The sequence below is a fragment of the Pristis pectinata genome, chromosome 15, assembly GCF_009764475.1.
Source record: "Pristis pectinata isolate sPriPec2 chromosome 15, sPriPec2.1.pri, whole genome shotgun sequence".
NCBI classification, from domain to species: Eukaryota; Metazoa; Chordata; class Chondrichthyes; order Rhinopristiformes; family Pristidae; genus Pristis; species Pristis pectinata.
The window spans coordinates 40,618,256-40,642,631 of record NC_067419.1 but is presented as its reverse complement, the minus strand read 5'-3'; the positions used below and the strand labels follow the sequence as shown (position 1 = coordinate 40,642,631).

General features: G+C 39.3%; 1 protein-coding gene across 8 annotated transcripts in view; it reads right to left on the bottom strand.

The window, feature by feature from the left end:
* Positions 1 to 24,376, bottom strand: part of LOC127578289 (ubiquitin carboxyl-terminal hydrolase 15) — an 87,036-nt gene that overhangs the window by 22,480 nt on the left and 40,180 nt on the right. For 6 of the 8 annotated variants that reach the window (XM_052030119.1, XM_052030117.1, XM_052030123.1 and 3 more), the window contains 7 exons: positions 23,503 to 23,589; positions 11,060 to 11,204; positions 7,049 to 7,222; positions 5,112 to 5,270; positions 3,217 to 3,441; positions 628 to 711; positions 436 to 530 (listed from right to left, as the gene is read on the bottom strand). In XM_052030119.1, the coding sequence (XP_051886079.1) occupies positions 436 to 530; positions 628 to 711; positions 3,217 to 3,441; positions 5,112 to 5,270; positions 7,049 to 7,222; positions 11,060 to 11,204; positions 23,503 to 23,589 (969 nt within the window). Of the gene's footprint in view, positions 1 to 435; positions 531 to 627; positions 712 to 3,216; positions 3,442 to 5,111; positions 5,271 to 7,048; positions 7,223 to 11,059; positions 11,205 to 23,502; positions 23,590 to 24,376 lie in introns of those variants that run through there. The other 2 variants (XM_052030118.1, XR_007957510.1) reach the window with 2 other exon arrangements.

Genomic DNA, 24,376 nt, shown 5'->3' with positions numbered 1-24,376 from the left:
TTCTACAAGAGGCATTATTGATTCTCGTCTGCTTTTAGGTGTATAGGGGTGGAATAAAGGAATGCCTGGAAAGAGGTTGCCCAAGAGTAGAGCAGATGTTATTATTTCAGTACATCATAGAACTCTGGGGGTGGTGTGGGGTGGGGATGCAAAGTTGTATTTGGGATTCATCAACAGTATCATAGAGATCTGCCTTTCAGCAGAAAAGTAAAAACAAACTTCAGTTACAAAATCAGCTCATCCAAATCAGTTTGATAATCAAATTATTAAGCTCATTCTCAGATATTTGCATTGGGTAATGCTCTTTGACATGCTTTATAATGTTAAATGTACTTCTATAAATGCAAAACCTTGATTAGCCAATCCCCTTGCCCATTTTTACGAGTGTCAAAATGACAATTAAACACTAAAAAGTTGAGTTATACAATTACTTACACAAAGATATCATCTCTTTCCATGATGCTACTCAGGTTTTCATCCATTGAAAATATTCTATGAAACCGGTGGTTGTATATGTCTGTGACAACCATCTGAATATGAAGCACAAAAAAAAAATCTGTTCAACAATTATTCCAAAGGATAGAAAAAAATAAATTATTCAGAAGTGGAATAACTTTTAACTCTTACCTTGTCTGCAGGGACATGTGAAAGAGTCGACAGTGCTGCACACAAATCGGAAATTATGCCGATTTTAGGAACAACTACTTTATACTGGAAGAAAACAGAACTTCAGTTCAACATTTGTTTATTTCATCTTTGGTGAAAAATGTTCTTATGAAATTCATACAAACAGAAATTTTAGTGTAACTGTTATATAAACCAATTTGCATTGCACAATAGAATACGTTTACTTGGTATTGACCGTTTCTCCCAGTGGATTTTCTCCGACTGCTGCACTAGCACTTCAGGCATCCCTAAAATACCCATTCTTGTCCCTTGCTTATCCATTCTTTTGCCTCTTTTGTGATGTTATGTATAGGAATGGGATTAGTTCGCTACTTAGAAACACTTTGGTGCCCAAATTGTCTGTCCAGAGACAGCACGGGCCTCCACAACTTGGTCGAGTATCTTTAAGTCTTCAATGGCTACCTGTGCATCTATTCAACCCATTCCCTCGCCTCAGCTTCCTCCAGCTGTGACAAAAGGATATTGCGTCTAAATATTAACTGCTTCACACCATAAATATTCTGCCCAACTGTTGACTTTCAGAAAATGTTAGAAACAATCAAGTCGGGCAGTAGCTACGGAATGAGAAACAGAGTTAAAGTTTCAGGTCAGAGAAGCTTTGTTTGACAAACATTAATTGCTTCTCTTTCACACATGCTGGATGACCTGCTGTGTTCCTCCAGCGTTTTGTTTTTATTTCAGGTTTCCATCATCTGCAGATTTTGATTTTCATTTAGTGCCAAGCATTGGCATTTTTGTGTTTACTGTCTTAATACAGGGTCATAGATAAGTCAAGCTTTTGTTAGCTGAAGAACTAGTTTCATGCAGCTACTATAAAGTATGTCTGCTTTGCACTGATTACATCTCCCTCCCAAACATTTGCTCAACCTGAATAAAAATTGCATACAACTTCTACCTCGTCTTTAGTCTGCATCACCGAATCCACACAAGCCTCATCTCCAGTGCACTTTGATCATTACTGCATCGAATCTTTTGTCATTTCAAATTGGGATTATTCCAAAGCTGTCCTTGCTACCTTATCATCCTATGAACTTTTGTCTTTCACTGGTTTACCCCCTCCAAAGATGGGCTAGGCAAAATACCTGATCCTGTGAATTTGCTGCTTTACAGCACAGGCAAGGGTAATACAGAGTGGCAGTAATGATTAGACTTCCATAATTAAAACAATACAACTTATTTCGACCTGACAAAGAAAGTCATGCTGCCCCATAAGAATTGATCCCCTTACGTGAATTAAGACGCCGCCAATATTTTTCCCCTCCCACTTTTGCGTTAGTGAAAGCCTCAGCTTTCTCTTTAATAAGTCTAACTGTGCTGGCACCCTTCTGTGCTCATCAGTCTTACGTCTAGTTTTATAGCCAGAAAATGGGATTAAATTTTTCCAAAATGATGCATTTGAGGTGTTTAGTGATTACTGAGGCAAGTTAGCAAATTAATTAGAGTATGCGAGGAACCACGACATTAAAAGGTGGCTTAGAATTACCTAAACTGTCAATCTCAGACACCCCCATTTTGAGTGAATACATTATACTTTAAAACACAACATTTACACTGACAAAAGATTGAGATTTGACAATTGGCATTACTCTTTAACTGGAATCATGGTCTCTCCCCTTCTCCCCTCTGCAAACTGCTTCATCACCAGTCCTCCGTGCACAACCACCCCTATCACACTGCCACTCCTATTACAACCATCTCACCTCCCACAATTCCTCTCCCTTTACTTCACGTCAAGGTGGAATCTTTATTGCTACGCTCACTCACTTAACCCTGGTATTTCCTAACCCTAACGCTGTCCCCTCTGGCACACCTCTCTGTCAGGATGTTTTGCTTCCACTCCAATTCTGACGTGGATGATAAGGTCAATGTGGAATCTGCAGACTTTACCACAGGTGGGGGAGTGGTTGGATGGGTTGGGATACTGTGCGCCACTTCTGCTGTTCGTGAATGGCTTTCACATGATCTTGTCACTGAGACTAGAGGTGCCCAAATACTACTCCTCCACTACTGAGTGATTACGGTCCAGGGATCCCCATGAACTGGTGAGGATGTTTCAGTTTTTAGAAAGCAGGTTTTAAGAAAACCCTTGAAACATTTTTGATGTCCTGCTGGAAATCTTTCACCACTGAAGAGCTCATAGTGAAATATGTTTCGTGAACCTGCTGTTGGATACGTGGACAATCTGGTCTGTTAATCGTGCTTTGCGGCTGGTGAGGATGCTTGCACTGATTCATCCATCAACGGCAATGGATTTGGAAGATTTTGCTGAGAAATCGTTGCTGGTACCTGTCCAGAACTACCCCCCTACCTTAAATCCTAGCTTTTTGATTCTATCCCAATTTCTCCTCTTCTTTTGTGTCTTGGAAAACAGCTTAAGGAATTTTACACCTTAAAATGACTATGTAAATGTAATGTTTTATTAAGTCTATTAAGCTAGATGACCATTTAAAAAAGTGGCAACAAAACCATGACTAAACACTGCCAAAACGTACACAGTTGAATTGTTGCATTTAACTGTGCTTCTTATACCTGCATAGGTTTGGTGAGTGGATCATTTCCAACGAGGAAAACCTCCAAAGTGCGCTCTTTTTTCAAGGGTAAAGGAAGCGTTAAATAACAAAATGGGTCAAATGTCACTGAAACCTTTGAACATTCGGGGCAAACGAGCGTAGATTTAAAAAGACCATGAAAAATATCAACGATGATGGAATCATTTCGTTTCCTGTGGTTTTCCCATGCCTCCTTAGCAACCACCTTAGAAACGGGGGAAAAAAAAACACAAGCTGAGATGGATATTGGAGCACAAAACAACAGATCCAACTAGTCATCTATCAATGACTACTTCATAAGTTACCATTTCATTCTGGGAATAAAATTTGGACAAAAACATTTATGGCCAAGTTTTTTTTTAAATAGTGTGGAATTATAACCACATCAATGGACTACTGGACTATCAGGTCAACGGTGGTGTTTTTGCTTCCCATCAGCCTCCTTCCACCCCATTTCATCCAAGCCTTACAAGAAGAGCTTTTTAATCTCATGATTATACAACTTTTCCTTAAGTGGAGGTCAATAGCCTTTGTTCAATGAAATTTCATAAAATTACCCCAACACTGAAAAGTGAACAGTAGGGCCCTGGGGAGTGTGGCAGAGCAGAGGGACCAAGGAGTAGAAGTACAAAGTTTCCTGAAAGTAGTGTCACAGGTATACAGGAGGGTGAAGACAGCTATTGGCACGCTGGCCTTTATCAGTCAGGCATTGAGTATAGAAGTTGGGATATCATGCTGCAGTTTTACAAGACATTGGTGAGGCCACATTTGGAATACTGCATTCAGTTTTGGTCACCCTGTTATAGTAAAGACGCCATTAAGCTGGAAAGAGTGTAGAAAAGATTTACAAGCATGTTGCCAGGACAAGGGATTGTCATCGGGAGAGGTTGAGCAGGTTTTATTCCTTGGAGTGTAGGAGACCGAGGAGTGATCTTATAGAAGTGTATAAAATCATGAGGAGCAGAGAGATAGGGCCAGGGTTGGGGTATCAAGAACTAGAAGGCATAGATTTAAGGTGAGAGGGGAGAGATTTAACAGGAACCTTAGGGGCAACTTTTTCCACCCAGAGGGTGGTCTGTATATGGAATGAGCTGCCAGATGTAAGTCATTGAGAGGGACACAAACAACATTAAAAAGACACTGGGACAGGTACATGGATAGGAAAGGTTCAGAGGGATACGGGCCAAACACGGACAAATGAGACAAGCTTAGTTGGGCATTTTGGTCGGCATGGACGAGTTGGGCCGAGGGGCCTGTTTCTGTGCTGTAGCACTCCACGACACTGATCTAGGTTCTTAAGCGTACAGTTTCTATTCCCTACAGTTGAGCAGTCATGGTCATTCAACAATCATAGTCATATGTACTGGACAGCAAGAACCCTGGGGTTCTACTGGAAACATGATTACTGCAACAATACGACAAAAGGTATCAGAAATGTACACTGTTATTATATAACAACACATGCAATTAACCTTTCTGCAGATGAATAGAAGTTGATGAGCCATGCAAGTAGGATCATTTGGGGATGAAAGAGATTAAACAATTAATATTTTATATTTTATCCCCCATATAATCTCCTACCTGTAAAGGAGGCAGAACTACATTGAGCAATTGCTGAATCTTGCTCGAAACCTATCATTTAGGGTCACTTAGCCAAAAGAAGGCCATTCTGCTGACATGCATTTTGGGTCTGTTGATGAAAAGCTCTCACTGTGCGATCAGAGGCTAACAAGTTGGCTTTAATGTTTTAAGTCACTGTGGAGCCCTAAGCACCTATTTTAGCAATGAAGCAAATGGGGTCGGCGTACATTTCATCTTGAAATTACTTCACCAAAACAGTTCCTTACTAAAATATGAAAACACAATTGTTTATACCTCATCAGGTCTTCCTTCTGCATCTTTCAGCTGAATATATGGCTTTTTTCTAATCCTATTCAAGTCTTCATGTAAACCATCAAGAAGAAAGGCGAGCAATTCTTGAGAATCCTGTTGCTGGTAGCCAGAAAATTGAGGAGCAAATCGACCCACTTGAGTCTAAAGCATGGAATGGATAAAAGCTGTTATATAGCTACTTATGTGGCTGAAGAACTGCAACAAACAAGGAAGAGCAGCACAAGCATAATTTGAATTAATGTGGCATAAAAATGGACATCAAGTCATAGCCTATAGGTTAGAGCCAGAGTTTACTTCACTGAGTTGCAGTGCTTCACGGGTACCAAGATACTTCACAGTGCTGAAAACATGGGTCAGCTGACCCCTCGCATCTGTGGTAATTTGAGCCAATTACTTTAGTCCCATTTCCTTTGCCTTTTACCATACCCTTTCTGTGATTTATGCTTTCACTTCATGATGAAAAGCAATTGACCAACAAAGCACATTTTGTGTTCTAATAATTTGAGGAACAATTCAACATATCTATGTCCAAGGAAAGGCAACCTGATCTGAGACAGACTGAGTACTGGGCCCATAAATCAGGATGGCACTGGGCACAGATGTAACAATTCACCTACAAATAAAAAAGGAAATCCCCTGATGAAGGTCGCACAAGGAGATACAATGGTGGTTTTTGGACAATCTGGTCACGTTTTAAATCGTTGGGATCAGGAGAATATTTCCATAAATCTGCATCCAGGAAGAGATATATTTCACACAATCATAGATTCTGCAGAAGTACAGCAGCGGACTAACTAACACCAGAAGCAAATGGTCTTTGGAGACTCAAGTCCTGAAAGCACCTTGTGAATATTGCGGCTGACATGAATCAGCCATTCCACAAGTACTTTCTCAATGTTAAACTTACTTGGTTAAGTCTCAGCCTTGTGTTTAAACATTTTATCCCACCATCCACGTGAACAATTAAGAATGAACTTTGTGTCTAAAGCTTTTGGCAGATATGAAGTTCCTACCTGCCTTAGTTTTAAATGCCTGCCCTCTAATCTTGTAATTATGTCTCCTCTTTCAAGATTTTTCCATTTGTGGAAACATCTTGACATCTAACTCATCATGCTCCCTTCTAATATGTTTCAGTTAGATCAGCCCTCATTCTTTTAAACGCCAAAGAATACAGATCTATTTTCTTTAACTGCTTGTGATAAGACAACACCCACATCCCAGAAATCAGCCCAGTGAGACACAAAAGAACTTCATCCGTCCTAGTGGGACACCGAACTTCATCTGTGCTGAAGGGTCTCCACCCAAAACGTCGACTGTTTATTTCCCTCCATAGGCGCTGCCTGACCTGCTGATTTCCTTCAGCATTTTGTGTGTATTGAATTAGCTTTGTGAATCTGCTTTGGACCATTTCCAATCCCACTATCTCTTTGCTTAACAGGACCAAAACTGTGCACAGTACTCCAGGTGTGGCCTCACAAGTACCCTAAACTCCAGTCCTCTTGTAATGAAGGGTAATATGCCATTGTTGCCCATTTGTAATTTCTAAGCAATACTTTGATCTGCTTTGTCAGAGAACCTCAATTAGACACAATGGATCAGCAACAAGTAGGATTCAGTAGCAAGGGGTGTACGTGAAATTGAGACCAGACTAAATAATGTTTAAACTTCAGATTTAACATGCCAATTTATCTGTTAAATCAACAATTCTGCAATATGAAATTAGGTTTTCCCCACAACTATGACAGACCATGACAGCCAAGATGAAAAGGAATGTTACAATCAGACACATATCTTTTGGGCCATTGAAGAAACAAAAGGCTTAATTAACAAAATAAATTGCATTAAACTTGCAGTGTGAAACTCCATCATATTGAAGTTAACTTTAGACAGCTACAACCTTTTTTTTTATAAATACATACCTTAAATGCCCTTGGGGTAACATAGCTATATTTGCCCGACCACATCTGTTTGATGAGGTCTGCATAAGCATTGGCTATCTCTCCTTTCATTCCCAGTAGGTTGTCATGATTTAATTCATCCACATACTCATCAGACAGGAAGTATTCAGTCAGCGGAGGGGTATTACTTAGACACTTAAAGAAAACAAAGACAAAACACAAATAGTAAGATGCAAAATAATTACTTTTTAATCAACGAGACATTCTGATTTCTACAAGATGGACCATTTTAAGTTAGCTACAGTTGATGCAACGGTGTTGTGGAATGCCTGTCAAGGAAGTGTTTACACCATCGTTCCTCCAAGGATTTAGCCACTTAGTAAGGAATAAAATTAGCATTTGGTATTTTAGTTGCTCGATTAAGGTGGTACTGGCAGAAAAGTCGGCCGTGAATCAATGAAAACTTGAACTGGCTTTAGTCTTGGTCTTTTATTGGGTAAAATGCAGATAATGAGGGGGCAAAATGCCCAATTTTATTTTGTAAGTGGGAATTACTATTAGAACCAGATGAGCTTGATTTTCAGTCAAGATTCTGCAAATACTTCCTACTCTGGGCAACATGTGCTTAATTGTATTGATGCTTCTCCAAAAGTAGAAACAACTGGGATTACTAACAAACCAGACAATGTAGAGTGGAAATGAAAAGCACAACCAATAATTGAAGTCACTGTTGCCATATCAACCAGAGAAAAGAGAAGCTAAGACCTAGGAGGCAAAGTCACCTTGTTGCATTTATCCATTCCCTCTCTAATTACTGTGAATATAGCGCTGTTGTTAAACAATCCAGATGGCTCAAGTAATTAAATCCAATAGGAATGACTTAATTCAATGAAAGCCGAGAAAAGCAAAATTCTTATCCGTTATTATCTGTTTGTTGGCTTCTTATGGAATTTTAGTTTTCAGTCCAACGGCCAAATTTACCAGTGATCTGTATTAAATATATTCTCCAGGCACTTAGAACATGGACAGAAATATTCAGCAGGCATCCTGAGCCAACAACATGGGTGAAGTATGAAATAAAAGCATAAATTTTCAGGAGACAGGTCAGTTGATATCTCAAAAGGAGAAAGGAGGGATCAAAGATTCAGATACAAACTAAAAGTCATAGCTTAAATTAAAAAAAAATTGCCCCCCCACCCCCCCAAAAAAAAAATCAGATGCTCTGGTATGTGTAATTAGAGCAAAACAGTAACTGAATTGTTTAGTACAACTGAAATAGCATTTCAGGCTACTTCAGAGGCAATTAATGCGTCAGACTGGTGTGGGACTGGTTAAATACAAACCCAGTAGTTTCATTTCCAATATGGAGATATCAACAAATACAAAGAATCTGTGAAATGGTTGACTGAGTGTCACTGCGCCTCAGTTAGCAGCACTCTTGCCTCCAACTCAAAATATTCCAGATTGAAGTCCCACTTCACAGACTCATGCACAGAAATCTAGTCTGAGACTCCTCTGCAGTACTGAGGGAATGCTGCACTTTTGGAAGTGTTATCTTTCAACCGAGTAATCAAATCAAAGCCCCATCTGCTCTCTCAGATGGAAGAAAAGAACACCACAGCACAATTTTGAAGAGGAGTGATTCCTGGTGCCCTAGCTGATATTTATTATTCAATCAACATTTTGAACAGATTATGCAGTCATTATCACATTGTTGTTTGTGGGATTTTTTTTTGCCCAAAATGATTGCTATGTTTCCTAAATTATAACAGTGAATACACAGCAGAAGTACTTCATTGGTAGTAAAGTGCTTTGGTACATTCTGAAAAGGACACAAGATACTCTATAAATGTAAGTCTTTCTTACTCAATAAATACACCGAGGACAAAGAGCTAGTGCATTCAGACACAGCAAACTGGCCAGACCTTCTTAAACCTTGCCCACTTCTTAGAAACAGCCTTGTAATGAATAATTTTATTTGCCGCAGTGTGAACACAATGGATTAATGTTTAAGCAGGAAGGAAAAATAGTGGCTTACTGTAACACTTTCTATACCTCTTTTCACAAGATTCCGTCCAGTTCAAAATTCTGATCATCGAAGGAATATCCTCTGTTCTCAAGAGGTGGAGATATTCAAAGACCTTACCCTAACCCTCTGAGGGAACAAACTCCTCACCTCAGTCCTCAATGGTCAGCCCCTCAGTGAGGAACGACAAGCCCTAAAGTTTCTCAGCTTATAAAATCCATATAGTACAGAGTCATTGCCAGCTATCTGAAGATGAATAGTGACTTTCAACATAGTATAACCTAATCTACTCATCATCTTAATTGCACTATGAACATAGACAGCAGCTGCTTTAGAATTAATTTTAACTTTTGTTAAAATCACCAAAGATGTATAGCAGTTAACACCATATTCCTTCAAATATTACCGTACTATGCAACTGCCTGCTGCAAAAGCAGTGTGGAAAAGGAACTGTTCTCTTTAATTTGTCAATTAACTCTTACCAAATTTACAGAATCAGTAAAATTTGTTGACAAAGTGCCTATGGGATGACTTAGTTTGAATATGTTGTCTTAAATCCTGAACAGTAAGCTTCAGCAAGTTGTACTTAAAAATGGTTACTTGTATTGATTTCACTTTTTGTAATCACATAAGAGTTCCAGAAACATTAAAAAAAAACAATTTTGGGGTTACAGATTAAAATCTAAAAGTGAATTAGAAGAACTGCCCAGAAGCAAGATATTTCAGAATCAGAACACTAGGAAAATACTCCTCGGAGTTTCTAGGATAGAATTTGGAATTTATAGCACAGAAGGCTGTCATTTGGCCCACTGTGCTGATGCCTGTTGATAAAGATTTACCGAGACTAATCCTTCCTGTTCCTACTTTGAAGAATAGGGTGCACTAACTGCAGGTTCTCTCAAGTGGGATCGGGTTTGTGCCTCCATCACCCTTTCATAAGTGAGAGACCCACAACTTGGATGAAAAACATTTTTCCCCTCATTCTGCTGAGGGCTAAAGGATAATTGACCTTTCGTATTCACTGCATTAAAAGACAAAGGAGCAGAAGTAGGCCATTCAGCCCATCGAGTCTGCACATCTAGACCTATTTTTAAGCAGTTGTATTAAATTTCCACTCAACCTTTGTTCTGCAGAAAACAAAGTGGAAATAGCAATCTTTTCCCATAACTAAAGCTCTCAGCTCTGGCAATAATTTTGTTAATCAACTCAGTTCCCCTTCTTGAGTGCTATTACACCCTTTCTGTGACAAAGGAAGTTTGTTCTTTCACTGTCCAGTAATGATAGGAAGATCTACCCATTTTCTGCAATCTTTTACATTAATTGAAGAGCAGTTAAAAAATAAATCAGACCCTGCCCCTTGCATTGTAATTGTAAAATCCTACTGATTGAGTTAGTTTAGGAATTAGTTCAAACTGCATCCAATTGCTTAGAATAAAAAGGGACTAATGGACAACTTTGAAAAGAATATTCACTTAAAACATATTTAACCTCAGAAACTAAATAACATACACGATTGGATAGAGCAAGTAGTTCAATTAAACCACCTTCCGTGATTTAAAAAAGTCAGCTACAGGTGTAGCACTCAACACACTAAATACCTTTTGCAATAAATTTATTTTTTAGTATTAAAAGTTGGACCAAGTTAACAGTCTTAACCTTATCAATGAATATACTTTATAGGAAAGAAAACAACACTATTACACTTTGTTAGACTACCCAACTGAGGGGAATGTAAGGTTTTACATTTCTGATCCTGTAAATATTTATTGGAATCAAAATGCGTCCTAACCAGTGGAATTTACGTGCAAATCCCAGCCCCAAGCCCTCAATCCAACCATTCCATTAATCAGAATGTTCCATGGATAGAATATTTTTCCTACTCCTTTCATTCACACACCAAGAACCTGCAGAACTAGACTACTAGAGTTAAGATGAAGGACACAGCCTTCAAGTCCTTACATACTTACAACACTGAATGATTAGAGGTCTCTCCAATAATGACCTACCTGAACTGCTGAGTTCATAAAACACGTGTTACCCAAATTACTGAGGCCACAGAGACCAGCTTGTTCACTGTGTCTTCCTGGTTCTAGATAATCGTAGCTGTTATAGCCAGAATATGGGGGGATACAGTAGTTTGAATTTTTCACACTGAAAGAAAAAGAGATGGAGTATTTAGTTAAAAGATTAAATATCCTTTTTCATAGGACAAACATTTAAAAAATAGGAAGGAGTATTTGTAACTATGGATGGAAATATTAAACTTAAAATTCAGAAATACACTGCAGGGCACCAAAAATATTTGCTAGTATCACTGTCATAGTGCATAAATCTGTAGCGTTACTAGATCTCCCACAGAAGTACTGGGATCTCTACCATTCATCTATAGAAGCTCTTTCACAGCTCACTTTCTTTTCCACTTCTCCGTCTAAGTTTAAACAGTTTGACTTTATACACCAGCAACATAGAATCATCTCATTTCTTCCTTTTTACAGCATGAAACCATCATGGAGGCAAGGCTAACGGGAATCAAGGAGGAAAGGAAAGAGTGCTTCGGTTACAGGTGAGGGTGCAGGCATTCCAAAGGGCCTCCATGACATCACTGACTCAGTACATTAGAGCTTCTATTTATAGCGTACTCTGCTAAGACAGCACAATCTAGGTTTCACATGCAGTGAGGAGTCGGTGGTGGAATAGGGAACTGACTAATGCATCCTGGCAAACAAGCTGTGCAGAGAAGCAACGCCTCTGTCAATTTGAGAATGGGAAAAAAAAACTGCTCTTACTTCAGCGGTACTGGGAAGGATGCAGAGGTTTGGGGAGGAAACACTGCAATGAGCTGTAGACCGAGCTAGATTCCTCTTAGTAAATAAGCATTACAATCTCAATTGCTTCAGGGAGTAATATCAGGAATTCCAAGACATCTATGTTGTCAAAGAAGTTGCTAAAACTAACATATTATATACCACTGCAATTTTAAAATTAATTTTTTAGCATTTGATAAATAATGCGCCTAAAGACTGCATCAATTAAGTCTTTCAAGGTGACTTACACTGAGCACTGATCAAAAAGGCACCATTCTGCTAGTTAAGCACAGTAACTACAAAGAACCAGCTTAAAGTCAGATTTCTCTGGTTAAAGGGATGCTCCAAAATTAAACCGCAAAATAAAAAAAATGCTAAAACTTTATAAATATTATCTTCCCAAATGTACAATTTTACTGTAATTCATTCCTCAACCCCACCCCTACACAAAGGAAGATACTATTCTGGATACCCTCATCTGCCTGATGTTTGTTAATTTTTGCAACTCTTTAAAAACACAAGCACGAGATAAACGTTATTGAAGTACAATTATTTTTCAAGAACTTGCATAATATTTTTTGAACTGAGATTGGTGCATGGGGGTTTGGGGTCCTGAGATGAGTGAGAAAGAGGAGGGATAAGAAATTACCAAGCACATCTTTAAATTCCTTTGATTCTGAAGTCAACAATATCTGAAATTCAGTCTAATCTTGCACACTCAGTGCAGAGGTGAAGCAAGATACCCAGTAGGGATTTGTGATAAAAATTATGACTAAGTAGGAGGAACAAGAGTAGGCCATTCAAACTCTTCAGCCTGTTCTACTATTCGATAGTATCATGACTGATCTGACATTCCTAAAGTCCATTTCCCTGCCCTTCCCATAATCTTTGATTCCCTTACTGATTAGAACTCCCAGCCTTAAATATATGGACTCTGCCCCCCAACCCACCAGCTATGTGTGGCAAGTAGTTCCAAATATTTATTTGAATATTTCACCTGAAGCAGAACAGAAAAAACTATCTTTGATGTTGGATTGCTTATATATTTTATATATTATTACATACATACATCTCAGTCTGCAGAATGTAAATAAGCCCAAGGTAAAGAAGATAATCAAAGCTTAATTATTACAACACAGCAACTACAATTACAGGGAAAGAATACTGTCCCTGGTAATAAATAGACATTAATAAGGGCAATCTTTGTGGCATATTGCAGTACTTTCCACTAACCAATATGAGAGGTCCAGGGACTGGTTCAAGTGTATAGATTGACAAAGAATGGAAATGTTTGAGGATCACCGTTTGCATAGTCACACAGACAACAATCGTGAGGCTAGGATTTGTATACTGGAAGAAAGAAGTCAACAGGTCAGATTTCTGTCTCATTATAGGAAGGATGTGGAAGCGTTGGAAAGGGTGCTGAGGAGATTTACCAGGATGCTGCCTGGTTTAGAGCGTATGCATTATGAGGAGAGACGAAGGGAGCTAGGGCTTTACTCTTTGGAGAGGAGGAGGATGAGAGGAGACATGATAGAGGTATACAAAATATTAAGAGGAATAGATAGAGTAGACAGCCAGTGCCTCTTTCCCAGGGCACCAATGCTCAATACAAGAGGGCATGGCTTTAAAGTAATGGGTGGGAAGTTCAAGGGAGATAGAGGGAGGTTTTTTTTACCCAGAGAGTGGTCGGGGCATGGAATGCACTGCCTGGGGCGGTGGTGGAGGCAGGTACATTGGTCAAATTTAAGAGATTGCTAGATAAGCATATGGAGGAATTTAAAATAGAGGGATATGTGGGTGGAAGGGGTTAGATAGTCTTAGGCGAGGTTCAAGGTTTGGCACAACATTGAGGACCGAAGGGCCTGTATTGTGCCGTACTTTCTATGACTCTATATATGGCTCTACTTTAAGGTATATACTAGAGAATTTGCAGTTGTAAATGGGACAAGGATTGTGGGGAGGGGGTGCTGGGGCAACATCCATGCTCGATGGAACGACATAATCACGTAACTCACAAGTATGGATGTAGTACATTTTGCTAGGAAGAATAGGAGGGCTCATTTATTACTTAGTAGGTGCAGGTCTAGGTGGGGTAGAAGAAGAGGGATCTTCAAGTGTAAATATACCTATTACTAAATGTTGTGCCACAGGTTTGCAAGGCCATAAAGTCAAACCAAGCACAGAGATTTATTTCTAGAGTGATAGAATTGAAACGTATGGAAATTATGCAAAACCTGAATCAAACCTTGATTAGACTACACTATGAATACCGTGTGCAGTCCCAGTTGGCCAATAACAACTGATATAGAGGCAATGGAGAGGATGCAGAGATTTACAGGGATAATACCAGCTATTTAAGAGAATACAAAATCAGGACAGGATGAACAGACTGGATCTATTTTCTCTTTATTAAAAAGGTAGTTGAGGAGCAAGCCAAGAAAGATCTCTGAAATGATGCAAGGTTTGGATACAGTAGATAGAAAGAGAATGTTTCCACTTGAGAGAAATATCAAAATTACAGATCAAGATAAATAAATCCAATTGGCAAAGCAACTTCTATACCATATTTATTAGAATGTGGACTCTTTACCACAAGTGGCATCGTGGCACAGCACATAGAGCTGCTACTTCACAGCTCCAGCAACTCAGGCACCATCGGATTCCGGTGCTGTGTGTGGAGTTTGCACGTTCTCCCTATGATCGTACAAATCCTGGGCACTCTGGTTTCCTCCCACCTCCCAAGGGGGTGCAGGTTGGTAGGTAAATTGGCAACGGTAAATTGCCCCTAGTTTGTAGGTGAGTGGCAGAATCTGGAAGGAGTCAAAAGGAATATCAGGCGAAAGAAAAATGGGATTGGTGTAAATGGGTGGTCGATGGTCAGCATGGACTCGCTGGGCAGGCACGGTGGTGTAGCAGTTAGTGTGACGCTTTACAGCACCAGCGACCCAGATTCAATTCCAGCCGCTGTCTGTAAGGAGTTTGTACGTTCTCCCGTGTCTGCGTGGATTTCCTCCGGGTGCTCCGGTTTCCTCCCACATTCCAAAGATGTACAGGTTAGGAAGTTGTGGGTGTGCTATGTTGGCGCCGGAAGCGTGGTGACACTTGAGGGCTGTCCCCAGAACACTCTACACAAAAGATGCATTTCACTGTGTGTTTTGATGTACATGTGACTAATAAAGATATCTTATCTTAAAAGACCTGTTGCTAATGCTGTAAGGTCCATGACTCAGAATGTGGTTGAAGCCAAAAGCAAAGATGCATTTGAGAAGAGTCTGGACAATCATGAGAATATAATTGGAGGATTTTACTGATGTATATGGATATATTCATCTACATGGGATGCACAAAATCTGTTGACCAGCACTTTATAAAAATCCTGTTTTAGGGCAAACACTGGTCCTGGAATCTACCCCAAGAAACTTCCACTGGTACTCCAAAATGGTAATGCAACATCCTATATGTTACCTGACCACTAGACTGGGCAAATTACTTGGATAATTGATAGAAATATTACCATAGCAGATAGCTCCCATTAATTGGATTTGGAATGTTCAAAATTGGAGCAGCTTGATCTGCCATTCATTAAGATCATGGCTGATCATCTAACTCAAAATTTTCCCTCCTCATCCCAGTCAATAAAGGAGCAATGAACTGCACACAGAAGCACTCAAATTACAAAACAGATGTAATAGAGGTGTCCTTTTTTTTTGATGTGAAGAACCATTACCACTTCTACAGCAGAGATACACCACAGATTATTGTAACTGGGTGGGTGGTGGTCCTTGCCCACCATCAATCACCCACTTATAGTAATCCTGTATTAATCCTGTTTATTTTCACGTCAGCTGACAATGTTGGAATTCCTCAGAAATATTCCCCCCCCCCCCCCAATCAGACAGTAAAGTCTCCACCAAATTTAAAAGGGAGTCGAATGACACACACCATTTTTCTTTAGCATTATTGTCAATTACTACCACTGCTTAGAGTGTTAAGTGCTTAGGCTATTTCAGGTGAAAACAAGTGCTTATATAGAACAGCCACACCTTGTTTTACACCAGAAACAGCAAAGCTTTCTAAAGCAGATCTGAGGCAGGCTCGGATAAGTTATTTACATTCCCAAAATCACCTGATCACCAGCAAAATGGCCTTTGAGGGGAGACTAGGTTTTTTTTGGGAAGAAGAAAGTTTGAAATTTCACATTCTAGAATGAAAATATCTTTAAGGTTAAACACTTAGCACACATCTATAAATGAGGATCAAATCTACAAGAAACTGAACACTATTTACTGGGCATAAGTAATCTTAAAACTAGAAGCAAAATAAATATGGGGTGGGCAGTGCAGGATTCAGCTGTGATAACTCTGAACGTTCCTACAATGAACTGCTTTTACTTAAATACAGGAAATCTATTGCCACTTCCTTGGGAAATAGGACTTTGTCATGGAGACCCTACATTGCTGATTACATATCAACACAAGATCATTTACTCTCACAACATCCTCTCACCACCATACACAGTCTGCAACATGTCAAGCTTCACTGGCAGTAGGAGCCTCATGACAAGAATAACTGAACAAGCATCACATCAGGTATAAATCACTTGCAGAACCATGTCCCAAAAACGAAGCAGAGGTACAGGACAGCCTTCATATGAGTGGAGAAGCCCGATGGAGCATTGAGTGGCTTGTTTCTTTTTATATGTCCTGTTCTTCTGTGTTAAATTTGACATTCAAAATAGAAGGTTGCAGGAAAGAAATATAATTGTAGGACATGTTAACATCTCAAGATTGGAACGTTCATAGAAATATTTAAATATCAAAATAGGTGTGGATGGCTAGAAGTCTGTCTACTGCAAAAGAGTTCTCCCTTGACCCAGCTACCAGGGTTGTCATCCATTTGATAATTGGTTTATTATTGTCACATGTACTGAGATACTGAGAAAATCTTTTGTCTGCATGCCATCCAGACAGATCATTCTATGCACAAGTACATTGAGGTAGTATAAAAAGGAAAAAAAACAGAATGCAGAATATAGTGTTACAGTTACAGAGAAAGTATAGTGCAGGCAGACAAATTTACTGGTTGTATGGTAGTGTGGTTCTGTGGGTTAGTGTTGGACATTCCAAAGCCCTGGACTAATACCCTGGAGACGAGTGTTCAAATTATACCATGGCAGCTGGGCAAGTTATGTATAGTTAGATCAATATGGAATATTGAGACCTTTTTTTGCCATAGAAAAAGCAGTAACTCTAAACACAAAGCTATACCTGCAAATGGTCTTGTGGTTCAAAGAATATTGTCTGTGAACGCTCAATATCTGCACATTAAACTTAAATTCATTGCAATATTCTTTTAACCGTAATATGCATTTTCCCAACAGGATGTCCTTGTAAATCCTTGATATATAGCTGCCAAGTTTAATATTTGTGAATAATCAAAAAGCATTTCAAATAAATGAATAATCAAATCTGGAAAACTATTACATTTCTTCAAGAATAATGATTTTGTAATCAGCTGCAGTTTTCTTCAAATTGACTTGAACACAATAGTGACAATGGAAAATAATATTCTGGTAAGATGATCTGCCATGGTTTGTGTTTATCATTACATTTGATGTTACTTCTAGTTCTATTTATTTAAAAAAAATCAGTAGCAATCTGCAAATGCAATACGAACACTACTTTCATACTTTGTTCAATCACTCCATTTCCATCACAATGGCACTTCCAGAACTTGAAGCCAAGATTAATGAAATTGTTAATTTTTTTTTAAACACTCTGGCCAAGTTTCTAATCTGTAGGATGGCTTTTGGCTGGATTATGCATTGGTGCTCTTGTTGCTTATATTACACTGCTCTGTAACTCTGTGCCTGAACATTTTGGTGAAGCACATCATGGTCTTGGATGCCTCCAAAGGATCAGACACTCTGCCTGTCCAAATAAATTACTCATACGTGGTTTCCCAACAAATGAACATTCATGCATGACCAACTTTTTTTCACAAATTGCTTGGGCTACAACTCACGCCTCAGATTCTATTTACTTGAAGTCAATTCTTGTCCTTCCTGAAACAGCTGCTGCATTAATCTAATCCTGCTTGTTGCTGATGATTTAGAATCATAGATTGTTACAACACAGGAGACTATTCAGTCAGTGAAAAAAAACTGCAGATGATAGACACCAGTTCAGCCAAATCCATGCCTGTTCCTAGTAGAGCAATCACAAGTCCCATCCTGTTTACAAAACCCCTTCCAGATCCTAATAATACTGAATAAAAAGTTTCTCAGATCTCCATATACTCTGCTCAGAGAAACAGCTTCTCTATTTATCATGACACTGTTTTAATTTCCATAAGCAAGCACATTATCGAATGATAAACTTTTTTTTCAAGCTGTTAAACAAGGACAACTGAAGTGTCTTTTTCTTCCTTAAAGCTTCCTTTATGGCTCTTTGATGGTTTTCCCCTTCACCTAATATTCAAATATTGATTCAAGTGGCATAGTTTCATTTCCTGGATTAGTAAAGGGGTTAAGGAACTAGTTGCTTCTTCCAAAAGATTTCCTTTCAGTATTTCTTAAAATGTTTTATTAATGTTCACCTATTCAGATTTAAATGAAATCTTGCACTCCCTGGAACTTAGTACCTCTTATACTCATTGCTCAGATATAGGGTGGGTGGGAACTTTCAACTGTGGCACTCATTGTTGGAGACATTGAAGACACTATCAATTCTACTTAATTCAAGGCTCCTCTAACTGCTGCCTGTCACAATCTTTTGTCTCTTCTGTCTCTTCTCACATGAAATGATGAATATAGAACAATACAGCACAATACAGGCCCTTTGGCCCACAATGTTGTACTGACCTTTAAACCTTGCCTAATACTATCTAACCCCTTCCTCCCACATATCCCTCTATTTTAACTTCCTCCATATGCTTATCTAGTAATCTCTTGAAATTGACTAATGTACCTGCCTCCACCACCACCCCAGGCAGCGCATTCCATGCCCCAACCATTCTGGGTAAAAAAAACCTTCCTCTGATATCTCCCTTGAACTTCCCACCCATTACTTTAAAGCCATGTTCTCTTGTAGTGAGCATTGGTGCCTTGGGAAAGAGGTGCTGGCTGTCCACTTATCTATTACCTCTTAATATTTTGCACACCTCTATCATGTCTCCTCTCATCCTCCTTCTCTCCAAAGAGTAAAGCCCTAGCTCCTCTAGTCTCTCCTCATAATGCATACTCTCTAAACCAGGCAGCATCCTGGTAAATCTCCTCTGTACCCTTTCCAACGCTTCCACATCCTTCCTATAATGAGGCGACCAGAACTGGACACAGTACTCCAAGTGTGGTCTAACCAGAGTTTTATAGAGCTGCATCATTACCTCGCGGCTCTTAAACTTGATCCCTCGACTTATGAAAGCTAACACCCCATAAGCTTTCTTAACTACCCTATCCACCTGTGAGGGAACTTTCAGGGATTTGTGGATATGGACCCCGAGATCCCTCTGCTCCTCCACACTACCAAGAATCCTGCCATTAACTCTGAATTCCACCTTGGAGTTTGTCCTTCTATTTGTTCCCTCATAACCTCCCTCCTGATCCAGGGAGAACGGACCCAGCCTCTCTAGTCCCTGCTCTTGGCTGAAACGCTCCATCCCGGACAAGGTCCCAGTGAATCCCCACCTGTTCCCTCCCCCAGCGCCAGAACATCCTTATGCTAAATTGTTCTTTTCTTAAAGTTGTGAGATACTTTAAGATTTTCATTTTTGGTGGTGCTCTCGGATTTCATCTTGATCTCTAAATAGTCTATGCAATTGATACATAAAATCTGAAACAATGGAAGTACTGTAATTCACTGAAAGAGAAAGTGCCTTAAACAGTGTACTTGTCATGCAGCACTTCATATGAACCATACACCTGCACCACCTAGTGGCACTGCACATGAAATAACAGTTTGTGTTCTGATACACCGGTTACTTAAATATTAAAACAAAGACATGAACCGAGTGTCTATATGAATACTATACATGCAATTTTCAAGCTACAACCACCACCTCGCCTAGTATACAGTAAACGTTCATAAACACATTTGCTTAATAACTTATAGACATATCAGTTCACAAAGTCTGCAGGAGCAAGTAAATATATTCACGTAGATTTAAGTTATTTTGGTTATTTCTCCCAGATGTTTATGCTGACCCTCTTGCCAACTGTGTCGTGCATTTGCAAAATCTGTTTCATTCCAGGGACAGCTTAAATTGCCAAATACAACTGCCTAAAAAGCAGGGATGCAGAAGCCTTTTTATTGTATACTCCAGAGAAAATGACAAAGCTGCCGTAAGTGGCTACATATTTTTCTGACACAAAGAGAAACTTTAGCTTTACTCTTTTCCCCCTAAACAGGACATTTTGGTTCAAATGGAACTTCAGAGGAAGAAGTCATTTGGAGAATAAAACTGTGGATCCAGATTGTTTTCAGCAACTGGATGGCAGCAACAAAATTCTTCAATCTCCACTTGAGAGATGATTGTGATATGGAGAATTTTCTAAGTAATGATGTGTTGTTTACATAAAGACACGTGCACAAGGATATTCTTCTAACCATGACAACATATCAATTGTAAGCTATTTCAAAATTAATACCAGCTACAGTTCAACAACACGTTAGTGATAGCAGAAATCCTACATGGACAGAGATCAAATCCCACAAAGAATTGTCATTCCCTGGTAAAGATTTTTCACGACTCCACACTTATGATTAAGTGGAATAGTTGAACAAGCCACACAGTTGTATAACATTGTTACAAGAAAAATTATGAAAAGAATAGAACCTTATAGACCACCTGCAATGACCCAGGAGTTAGATTCAGACACATTGGAAGGTTCAAGCAATTCAAGCATCACTTAAAGTCTATGGTCTCAATACATGTCCCAAAATTGGGGAATTTATCCCATAAACTTGTCAAATATTAGCTGATTACCACCTACTGCTCACAAGTGGATGCATGAAGACCCTGAAGTTTGGAAACACCCAGGGTAGCAAAGGCATGGAGTGTACTTTCTGCCTTCCACTTCCCTCACCCAGTAACACCAATGATCCAGCTGCCAGAATGCAGGTACTCTTCACCAACACACCAGTAGCAGATCAACTACCCATGACATTATCTGTTGTGACTGCTGCATAGTACACAAGGAAATGAAGTTTATTTTCACACTAAGGACATACATAACCTGGCTATCTAGGACAGACATGGTAACTCAAAATGGAGTACCAATGAAGTACTAAATGCCATTGGCAATAGTAAGGAGTTACATTCCATTAAATTCTCCAACCTCAAAGCTCTGTATATCCTTCAACATCAAGCAAGACAACCAACCATGGTTCAATAAAGAGTACAGAAGATCATGCAACAAGCAGACACAGTGCACCTGAAAAGCCTTGAAGTGTCAGTGGCTGCCACATTGTTCATTAGAGTATCATTGCACGAGTATCAATGGAAGCAATTGCTCAATTTCCAAAACAACACAAACTAGCCTCCAGAGTGAAACTGTAGTCTATGTTCTTAAGAGACAGTGGTGTCTGGTTACTGCAGGGAGGTTACATGTAAACACTTCTCCATCACCAACAACCCCCCTCCCCCCCCCCCCACCCCCCAAGACTGGCTCTCATCTGAATTTAATATTTATGGGAGCACACTTGTATGTATGGGTGTCCATAAGTTGGGCGATTATGACCCAGGGAGGGCCTGTTGTGGAATGATGACCAGAACAGTGCTATTGAATATGTGATTAAAAACCAACCATGTCCATGGTTTGGCATGATAAATGCCTTGTAATACACAAGTGCTAGGTAATGACCATCTCAACAAAAAAAGTCTACCCACCACCGCATGATATTCAGTAGTATCACCATGTGAATCCATCAATAACTTAAATTAAAATACATGATCACGCTGGAGGAACTCAGCAGGCAGCATCCGTGGAGAAAAGCAGGCAGTCAACATTTTGGATCAAACGTTGACCCAGAAACGTTTGACCTGTTACGGATTAGGTTGCTACTTGGTGAATGTCCCTTTAAGACATAGTACAGTAGTGTGTGTGTGAGTGTGTGTGGCATCATTACGATAACAACAGGAGATAACGACGTGCTGACATTTTGGCAGTCAGAAAAGAGAGAGGGGGAGAGAGAGACACTGCCTGCTGGTCTCTGTATGGATGGATGAAAAACAGTAACTGTGTCTGTCACTACAATCCACGTATGGATTTTTGGAATAATCCAGTGGAGTCCACTTTGTCGTTAACCTGTAGAAGGAAACAGGTATTTGTCTGGACGGCCAAGTCTCGAATGCCTTTTGGGGTGGCAGATACTTCGGAACAAAGCAGTGGAGATCATCAGTGACTGAGATGTCGTATGGGTTCCATCGTGGAACATTTAGATTTCGTACTTTCTCTCTACATTTTCTCTTCAGTTAACGGTGGTTTTGCAAAAGTCTTTGCTCACGTTTCACCTTATAGCTTGCTGGACTGAACTTTGAGAACTATTCCCGGACTTGGAGTTTGGGAATTTGCCACACACACACACACACACACAGGGTTTAGTTTTGGGGGTTAATGTTTAACGTCTAACATTTTTATTTTTTCTTATTATCATAAGTAGTTATTAATAAAATAGTTTCTAACACTTATACATGACTCAGTGTGTTTCTTTTGTTGCTGGTACGTAACAGACCCAAAATGTTGACTGCCTGGACTGCTGAGTTCTTCCAACATCGTGTATTTTCATCTAGATTCCAGCATCTGCAGTCTTTTATTTCTCTGTTAAATGCAACAATAATGAGGTTGCAAGAGCAGGACACAAGTTAGGTGCCTTGCAGTGAATAATTCATCTCTAGACTCAAAACCTTTTCAGCATTTACAAGAGATGTCAGAATGTGATGGAATGCTCTCCACTTTGCTGAATAAGTACAGGTCTAACTCCTCAAAGTTATTAAGACAGTCTAATTGACTGGCATTACACCCACCACCTTAAACACAAACTTCCACCACCACTGACACAACAAAAAATTCGTACAATCTAAAAGATTCACTGCAGCAACTTCAGATTACTTTGACAACTCCTTCCAAACCCATGCCCTTTAGTACCCGAAACAGCAACAGCAACAGTTACATTCAATCAGTAACACAGTCAATTTCAGGTCATACATCACCCTAACTTGGGAATATCTCACTATTCTTTCATCCTGAAACTCCTGAGCTTAGCACTGAAGTACCTTCACAACACACAAATGGCAACAGTTCAACATGGCTGCTCACCACCATTTTCTCAGAGACAAGTAAGTAGTGGGCAGTAAATGTTCGCCCTGCCAATTATGTCTCAATATATACAATTTAACATTCTAACGTACAACCTCTTAATAAGTCACATTTTACCAAATCTATTTTTTCACTTTTATCGTATAGTTAAAAATATTCAAATAGATGGCAAGTGGTCCATCTACCCTACAGTGATCAAGAGTCTACCCTACAGTCAGTGACCAAGAACTACATCCAAAAGTGGTCATCACTTCATTTACAAATCAAAATGTAGTCAATAAAAGCATGCAGAGACATTTACACAGAGGTCTGAAGAGAGGCTACTTACTTTCTGTTGTTGAAATTGCTATAATTATTTGACAGAGATGAAGGGGAAACCTTTGGCAATGTTGAAAAATTTGAAGTACTTGGAGACCTTGAAAAATAATAAAATTATAACAATTGATAAAAATGGGGAAACAATCCAACTGTTAAACATAGATGCTCATGACAAATGTTAAAAGCATCAATGCATAATATAAATCAAAAACATGTTGGATAATGCTCTTTAATACTTGCACAAAATTCAAATAAATCTAGGAGTTAGCAAGTTTACTGTGATACTTTCCTGAATTGAGAAGGACGGGTTTAGAAAAATGAAGACTATTTTCAAGAAAACACAAGATTCTGGAAGGGAAACAGGAAGTTGATTCTCCTGGTTAGCAAATCGAGAACAAGGGAGCATAATCTCAGGGAAAAGGTTTGGCCATTTTGAACTAATAACCGTAAATCCTTGAACCTTGATACCCCAAGGGTTTTGAAGATCAGTCGCTGAAGGCTGAAAGAGATTCTTAAACTCTAAGAATGGTGGGAGAGAAAAAGATCAGGGCCTGCAGACCTTTTCTGCTTCTATTCCTTTTTCTCACTGAGTTGCACCAGGGAGAGATTTATTCCCATTGAGTTGGTTAAGAGCTCAAAAATCCATCCAGTAGAATGGATCTAAAAAACTAGGTCCTCCTAGAATAGTCTGGGTATTAAGTCATATGTTTCATGCCTTCATCAGTCCATTGAAGCATACAATTGAAAACATCACAGATTCTTTAAACGGTGGGCTGAATAGTTATGTAGTTCTGGCTCACCTTAAAGTCTTGGTTCTGCGAAAGCGGAAGGTTAGCGTAATTTCTGGCCTGATAAAGACTCAGTTAGCCTCTTTTGAAAATAAA